Raw genomic sequence first — 9,195 nt, forward strand, 5'->3', positions numbered from 1 at the left:
TATAACAAAAAACACTGTAAAAACAGTTTGTACAATAAAAAATCATGTATTTACACAATTTGTATTTGAGCTTAGTTTTAGTAAATTTTATCAATTTTAAGTTTTAGCAAAATTTCTTATTGTATTATCAATTTTGACGTTCTTTTAACAATTTAAAAATAGATTAAATGGAAAAAAATACTTAAAGCTATCTGCATTTTATTTTGTCTTTGTTGGCTAAACAGTTTCAATGTTACAGAGAGTATTAAAGAAAAACAATAGAGTAACTCTGGGCGAAACATATAAAACTAACAACATAAAAAACAGCTTTTCTCAAATACATAAAAAAATAAAATTAATACTTTCCTATGACAAATGAAGCCTTTTTCCACCCGCTGGCCCATCCAATTTTTTAAAACTATTTAATTTTGAATTATAGGAATTATTTTGGATTTACGGAAATTAATTTAGAATTACAGGAATTAATTTGAAATTATATAAATTAATCTAAAAAAAAGTGGAGCTACGATGGATTATAGGAATTACTGAAATTTGTTTGGAATTACTGGAATTTTGGTGCAATTTAATTTTGGTAGAATATTTTCAAAATTAAGTTGAATTTATTAGAACTATTTAATTTAAAATTAGAGGAATTATTTTAGAATTACGAAAATTAATTAGGAATTACAGGAATTAAGTTGGAACTACAGGAATTAATTTGGAATCATAGAAATAGAATTACGATCGATTATTGAAATTACTGAATTTTTTTTTCAATCAATGGAATTTTGATGGAATTTTTTGAAATTTTGAGAAATACCAAAACACTACCAAGTCATAGGCAACAGAAATAAAAAATGCTCTAAATGCATTGCAGACACAATAAAATATCGTGTTATTATTTGATTTTTTCAGGCGTGACATCAGGTCGTTCAATTTTCTAAGCCGGTGAAAACAAACAGTTAAAAATAAGGATATTTGTCGTAAAACAAGAAACCAAAGAATTGCATTTATTGTTGTGGCGTCGTTAAAATTGGCAGTTTGTTTACATAACCATTATCTGTAATAGATCTTCGTATAGAAAGCAAAATCGACTTCATTAACTCCTTCATCGCGTAAAAAAGTGTCATCGGTCACCACACTCGATCCATATAAACAATATTGCCACATATGGACTCTCACCCAACCCAACGAATCCATTCTGGGGGGATGTGTTTCTCTGCTATTTCCTTTTTATGTAATAGCATTCGATAACAGGAGGGCCGGTAGAAGGGGCCCGCACCACTATAAATACCTGATGGGCCCACCGAATCAGCATAGTGCTCTAGTGACTTAGTGAAGCATCAAAACCACCCAAAATGGCCTTCATGAAATACATCGTAAGTGCAGCAAAACGTGTGAAATCCCACCGAAATCTAAACTCGTTTTTTAGTTCGTTCTCTTTGCCGTCGTGTTGGCCCTGGCCGCCGCGGCCCCGGCCCCCGGATACCACCACCACGGACACCAGTAAGTCGATTTTTCGGCACTAGAGCCAAATTAATGTGTTTTGCAGCGAGCATGTCGTCATCCACGTGCCGTACCACGTGCACACCGTGCACCACCACCACGTGAAAAAGGTGCACGTGCCCGTGGTGAAGAAGATCTACGTCCATGAAGAGCCTCATTACCATCATGACCATCATCATGGTTGGTGGTAGATGTATAAAAAGTCACTCGAAGGTAACTTTCCGTAAAAGTAGTGACTTTCTATTGGTTACGTCATTTCTTGCAGATATTATGTCCCATGGACACTGTCGCCAGGAAAATACAAAAAGTTTCGATGAGATAGTTTTGTAGTTCCAGGACGTTTTTTATTGTTAATCATTACGCTTCCATTGTTGATAGTCAATATGTAACAGTTTTTATACTTGATAATAAATTTTTTATATTACTCCTGAGTTATTTCTCTCCAAGACCATTTACTTTCCACAAGTTGTGAGGTTGAAACAACTAATTAGACAAAAATTAAAAAAATATACATAAAAATGTAAAAGGTTCAAAATCGCTTTCAAGTTTTTTGTTTCGTTGAGAATAAAAAAGTAAAATTTTGTGTTTTTGAAAAAAAAATAATGTAGTTATAATTTGTTTTTGTTGATAATTAAAAGTGATCAAATTGTGGCGAAAATTTTGTTCCAATGCAACACCACTTATTTTTTATTTTATCGTGTTTTGTTATCTTTTTTTGTGTTTTTGACAAAAATAATGCATTTGCTCCTTGAATTAATAGAGATATTAAATTTATTATTACTCTTTTTATCTGTTTTATAAAGACAGCAATACAATTCTCAGGATTTTAGACAATTAATTAATATAGAAAAAATTGAATTAGTAATGAAAAACAAAATAAAACTTTCTCAATTTTAAAATTAATCCATTTATTATTTTTTTAAATAACACAATTCTGCAATAGAACTGAAATTAAAATCTTTCAATTCAAAGAAATAAAAATTCTGTAGAAAGTAGTTTTAGTTTATGCAGTTTTGATCGATATACCAGGTGAACAAAAAAAAGAAACCAATTTGCTTACATTATTAATTTTTTGTCAAAACTAATTGACAAATGATCAAGTACTATAAAAATGTAACGTTTTTGTCAATAATAATATTTTTTCAATTTTTGTTTTGTTTTTGAGTTTTGTAAAATTCACTAGAAATACTTTTTTCTACAAAGGATAAAAACTATCTACATTTCTTTTGTATTTATTTAAAAAAATTGCAAAACTCAAAAACAAAATAATATTTTATTTAAAACATTATCACATTTTTTATGGCACATCAATTTTGATTAATTATTATTTTCTTAAACGAAATGATCAAAAAAAACTCTTAGTTCTATACTTTTTGTTCACTCTGTATATTCGTTATTAAATATTTTTTTTATAAAAAACATTAGATGTTCTGGTTAATTATCTTATAATTTATAACGAATGATCAAGACTATAAAGATGTGACGTTTTTGTCAAGAATAATAATTTTTGAATTCTTTTTTTGTTTTTTTTTAAGTTTTGCAAAACTGTTGTTTGTAAAAAGACAACCCATTAGAAAACTTTTTTTACAAACGATTAAAACTATTTACATTTTTTTGACCAAAAAATTGCAAAACTCAAAAACAAAATAAAATTTTATTTAAAACACGATTACACGATTTATAGCTCATCAATTTTTATTTATTTATTTTCTTAAAAGAAATGGTTAAAAAAACTCTTTTTTGTTCACTTTGTACATTTGTTGTTAAACATATTATTTTATAAAAAAAACATTAGAGGCTCTGGTTGCTCATCTTATAATTTATAACAGGTTTTTCAAAGTTTTCCATAACTTTTTAATATTAATTGACAAAAGAAATAAAATACCATTTTATTGAAATAAAAAAAAAATATATTTTTTCTTTTGAGAATTTTTGTTTGTGTTTTGTGGCGCCACTGTGAAATAAGGTTCGTACACTTTTGATAAAATCAGTTTTTTATTATTTTTTTTCTTAATCGACAAAAAAATAAAACGAACTAATTTTTATAAATTAAAGAAAAATTTCTTTGAAGAACATTTGTATTTCTATTTCTGTGGCGCTCAGTGTATAAACAGAAAATAAGAATTTATACACTTTTTTGGGTAACTTTTTTATTAATTTTTTAAATGTTTCCATTAATCTACAAAAAATAAACCTAAACACAATTTTTTTCAAATAAAAAAATATATCTTTCTTTTGATAACCTTTGTTATTTCCGTTTCTGTAACGCTCAATGTATATAATTTTGCACAGTTTTGTATAACATTATAGGCAACCAATTTTGCCACTTGTCAAGTGTGTCATCTACCCACAAACGCTCAACTTTCAAATCAAGCCTTGTGTCACTTTGAATAAGATGTTGAGGCAACAAAACAATAATTTATTTAATTGAAACACCATTAGAAATCGCTATTTCAACAAACCTTGTTTAAACTAGAATCAATTTAAATATTTTTAAATAAAGAATAATTTTCTTCGTCACTCAACAATTTTATTGTTCGCATGTTATTTTTTCCCAAGTTTAAGTGAAACTCATCACTGACTCAGCAAATTTCAAACAAATCGCCACAATAATGGGCGATATTTCTCTCAATTGATTTCCTTGGGGCCATCGTAAATAAAACAACTTCCGACCAGATGCTCCAGAAGAATGCGCCCCTCTTGGTAAAACTGGTAAGACTTTGTCCTCCGCCTACTCTTCATTACCTTTCACCTAAGTGCGATAAGGTTAGGATCGGAGAAAATCCTTTCACTCTCGTGAAGATCCCCGATCTCGTGACCATAAATCACCGATTTTTTCGCGATGCTTCCCATTTTGCTCACTTCCTCTTCGGCTGTGATGGACGTATGTCATAACGGAAGTGACCACGGGCCATGGCCGCCTTCAGCTGCAATTGCTTTCAACGACAACTTTCCCAATTAAGAGCCGAATGGGTAGAAAGCGCAAAACGGGGGCCGGGAGGCCCAATGGCCAAGAAACAGATTGCGATTGGTCACAGATCAAAGATTAAAGAGTTTATGGGTGGCTGGAGCAGTCTTGACCTTCTTGACCAACTGTGTTAACATTTATTTAAATGAGGGGTTCTCGAAACCCAAGACCAAATAAATCTCTCAAGAATGTCTCGATGCTTTATTTAAGCCTTCAAGTTGGCTTGTAATGACTTGTTTAATTTGGTTTCTTGTCTTGCTGTTTGCGGTTTCTACTCACTGTTTGGTTTCGCGAGCGTGACAGATGATCACTTGAACTTTTTTTCACTGCATAAATTATAATTTTTATTCAAATTTAAAACAAAATTAAAAGAAATATTTTTTTATAAAAAAACGTTTTTATCTAATAAATTGTCTTAAAATCGTGTGTGAATGTACTCTCGGCATTCTCAGGAAGAAATTATTACTTTGTTTTATGTTTGTACAAATAATTTCTATTTCAATTATTTGTTTTACAAGACAAAAACATTTCTTTTCCTTAAGATGAAACCGCAAACGGTGTATTTTTCATAATTTTATGTTATTGCAAACAATAGTTTTACTTTAGTAGCTTTATTACGTTTCCTCTTCCGTTTCGAATCATTTGAGATTAAGTGCAAACAAAGTAAATAAAAATCAAAAAAAAAAATCAAAGACAATAATTCAAACAAATCCAAGTTGAAATAATTTGAGTGAAGAACCTTGCGTTTAATGGGTCATTATATTAAAATTAAGTTGGCAATATTGAAGAAAATTTTTAAGTGGAGTAACTAATAGTAAGAAAATATCAAGTACTTTTCTAAAAAACAAAGTTGTCAAAAATTAAAAAAGAAAATTTTCAGTTTTCCCCACATACCACTTCAAGATGATTTTGTGAATTAGAATCTTTCTTCATTCTTTCTTTCACGACCTCTAATATTAATTTATGACTTTTTACGTTTTTTCAATGTGCATGTATCTGTTTTATCATATTTTTTGTTCTTTATTTTTGATTTATTTTATCTTTGTTTTATATTTCCGCTCTTTATTTTATCTTTCTTATATTTTGTGTGTTTTACTTTTTTTCTTGTTGTTTTATTTACATTTTTCTGTTTATTTAAAAATTTCAAATTTTCTTGGTACACTTTCAAAATCTGTTTCTTGTTTTAGATAGTAATAATAATGATAGAAAGGCTTTGTTCTTTAATAACTAAAATGAACAAACATTTTGTCAAATACGTACCATGTTTGGGACAATAATGTTTAATGTTTTCTGTTGTAACAGATAGTTTTGTTAACAAAAACGCTTTAAAAATTATATATAAAAAATTATTTTACAAAACAATATTATTGCAATATTTGTTATTCTATTTTTTCTACTCTTTATTCTCCCTCTCTCTACTTTTAATTCTCTTCTCTGATTTTTATTTTTTTTCTTTTCACTGTTTCACTTATCTGTTCTTTTTTTTAATTTCTAAACAATTTTAGACATAATTCTCAAAAGTTTGAGGTACGATTCCTGGTCCTAAACATGTTTTCTTTCTGAATATTTTTGATGCTTCAAGATCTTTAATCTGTTTAATCATATTTTTGCTCTTTCATTTTGCTTTGTTTTGCATTTCCGGTTTTTATTTTTATCTCTCTTATATTTGGTGTTTTACTTTTCTTGATCTTGTTACATTTTCCTATTTCTTCCAAAATTTCAAATTTTTTTAGTACACTTTCAACCTCATTAATTTGTAAGTTGTCTTTTTTTGCTTTTTTCTGCTTAATAATTTATAATAATGATATAAAGGCTATGTTCATTAATAAATTAAATAAACATTGTCAAATACGAATCATATCCCCACTAATAATGTTCAATGTTGCAGTTTTATTCCAAGATTCATGATACCATAATTTGTCGTTTTGCTTGTGGCGTTTTGTAATAAATCGCTCGATATAAATCTAATGAGGAGCGTTAAGATCTCGTTACTTGAATTTCAGTCAGATAGAAAGTGTTTAAAGTCCTATAAGGCAAGTGTCCTGTTGAGAAATTTGTTCACGATCATTTTTCATTCTTTTGAAACAAATAGCGCTTTTATTTCCTTTCTATTGTCTCGTATTGTTTAATCATTTGTTCAACACATCGCTCATATAATCTGTGACTAAACGAGCCGTAGGCACATAAATTTAAGAATTTCTCTCATTTTTCGGAGTTTTTTATTTTTAATTACTATTAATTAAATAATCCAAAGATTTACGACCGTCTGGAAGATAAATTAATACCGGTTGATAAATATTCATGTGGCAAAATTTTTCATCGGCTGTTGCACCGAATCAATCAAAACAAACATTCACACTTTCAGCCGATTTAATTTTTTTCCCAATTAAGTCGAATTTATGTTTTATTTAATGACAATAGAGACGACTTCCCACACCGGTGGAAGAATTTCTCTTAAACTTCCGAACAACACTGACATTTATATTTCGAATTTTTCAATATAATTTCCTCGACAAAATAATATCGGTTTTCTCCCGACTCCGGTGGGCTGACCGGAGCACCAGGAGGCGCATCATTACCATAATTATGGACTACATAATTCAGTAATTTGACAAGCGTTAAGTTGCGATTTTCCGATGATTGTTTTCGGGAAAGCGGATGCCTTGTAAATGTGCCGCCCACCAATTGTGTAAACAATTGCGATTTGGAAGTATAATTTAGCCAAGTCAAAGGTAAAGGAAAAATTCGAAATGAAAGTAAAAACAGTGCGAATAATATTTTTGCGCTTTATTTGGAATTAGAAATCTGACAACAAATTCGTGTTAAAACGAGTTTGTAAAATTAAAATTATTTGCTGCAAGGGTTATAAATGTCGAGACATTTACTTTATGACCCGACTGGTTCTTAAACCGGTGATGGCCAAAAATATTTCTTTTGGATTGTTGAGGCGTTTTTTCACTGCAGAGATGAAGAAATTAAGGAAGTTATCTGATGAGCGATGACACTACTGATTTATCATTATTTATGTCCCTATAAAACATTCACTCAGTGTCGGAAACCAAACACTTCTTTGAAATTTTATGGAAAAGGAAATGAGTTTATTATCCTTTCTGTATACACAGTCAGGAATTTTTATTGCCAGATAATTGTCCTTTTTTATTTCAGAAAAATTGTCAAAAATCTTAAAGTAATACATCATTGTAAGTATTAAGCATTTACTATTATTTTATCATAAAACATAAAAAAATTGCAAAATTTTATTTTAATAACAAAATTTGAAATTTTATAAAATACTAAAAATAATAAAAACAGATAAGAGTGAAAGAAGAAAACAGCGAGAAGAAAAAAATAAAAAAAGAGAGGAGAGAAGTAAAAGTATGTAGAGAGACGGAGAATTGAGAGTAGAGAAAATAGAATAAAAATTTTTTTTATGTATGATTTTTTTAAGCAGTCTCGAAAACAAAACTATCTGTTACAACAAGACATTGGACATTATTGTTGCAAACACGATTGTTTATTTTAATTATTAAAGAACAAAGCCTTTCTATCATTATTATTACTATCTAAAACAAGAAACAACAAAACTGATAAATTATGAAGCAGAAAAAAGCGAAAAAAGATAATCATAATAAGATAATTTAAGAATTAATGAGGTTGAAAGTGTACTAAGAAAATTTGAAATAAATTTCAAAGAAACAGAAAAATGTAAATAAAATCAAACAAAGTAAAACATACAAAATATAAGAAAGATAAAAAAAGACCGAAAATATAAAACAAATATGAGATAAAGCAAAAAGAAAGAACAAAAAATAGGGTAAAACAGATACATATTGAAGAACGTAAGAAGTCATAAATTAATATTAGAGGTTGGCAAAAGACGACAAAGTTGTGGAGAAGAAATGAAGAAAGGTTCTAATTCATAAAATCATCTTGAGTGTTTTTCGAAGTAGTATGTGGGGAAAACCAAAAATTTTCTTTTTCAATAATTTATGACAACTTTGTTATTTAAAAAATAATTGATATTTTTTTACTATTAGTTAAATTTCGAAATTTGAGTTCTATGCGTTGTCAACATTTAAAAATTTTCGACTACGAATCCAAAATAAACAATCGACGAAAATACAGACTAAGTGTTCAAGGCGAAGATTTTTTACTTAAATATATTAAAGTGACTTGTGATTTTAGATTTAAGTAGAGAACATTGTCAGAAAATCGTTAAATTTTATATCTTCAATGTTGCCAATTTAATTTTAAGATTATGGCCCACTTTAATTAAACGCAAAGTATTTCACTTCACTCAAGTTATATTTGTTGCAATTATTGTCTTTGGTTTTATGATTTTTACTTACTTTGTTTGCACTTAGTCTCAAATAATTTGAAACGGAAGAGGAAGCAGTAATAAAACGATGAGACTACTGATTTATCATTATTTATGTCACTATAAAACATTATTCAGTGTCGTAAAGCAAACACTTCTTTGAAATTTTATGGAAAAGGAAATGAGCGTTTTATCCAGATAATTGACCTTGTTAATCGATTATTACCTTAAAAAACTCGAAAAATCCTGCTTTCAAAGAAACAAAAAACAAAAAAATAAAGAAAGAATAAAAAACACAAAGAAAGGACAATTTTATTATATACATATCAACGTGAGCGTTTTACAATAAAATATTTCAAAAAAAAATCTAAAGTAATAAATCATTGTATTAAGTATTTACTATTATTTTATTCTAAAACACAAA

General features: G+C 28.5%; 1 protein-coding gene across 1 annotated transcript; it reads left to right on the forward strand.

Moving 5' to 3' along the window:
- Window positions 1-1,272: 1,272 nt before the first annotated feature.
- Window positions 1,273-1,909, forward strand: LOC123014756 (histidine-rich glycoprotein-like). The gene is made up of 4 exons (XM_044414017.1): window positions 1,273-1,358; window positions 1,412-1,485; window positions 1,532-1,698; window positions 1,751-1,909. The coding sequence occupies exons 1-3, from the start codon at window positions 1,338-1,340 to the stop codon at window positions 1,674-1,676; spliced, it is 240 nt and encodes a 79-aa protein (XP_044269952.1). The 5' UTR covers window positions 1,273-1,337; the 3' UTR covers window positions 1,677-1,698; window positions 1,751-1,909.
- Window positions 1,910-9,195: the final 7,286 nt, after the last annotated feature.

Source organism: Tribolium madens, unplaced genomic scaffold, assembly GCF_015345945.1.
Source record: "Tribolium madens isolate multiple individuals breed KSU strain unplaced genomic scaffold, Tmad_KSU_1.1 Scaffold_97;HRSCAF=244;Tcas5.2_LG3a, whole genome shotgun sequence".
Classification (NCBI taxonomy): domain Eukaryota; kingdom Metazoa; phylum Arthropoda; class Insecta; order Coleoptera; family Tenebrionidae; genus Tribolium; species Tribolium madens.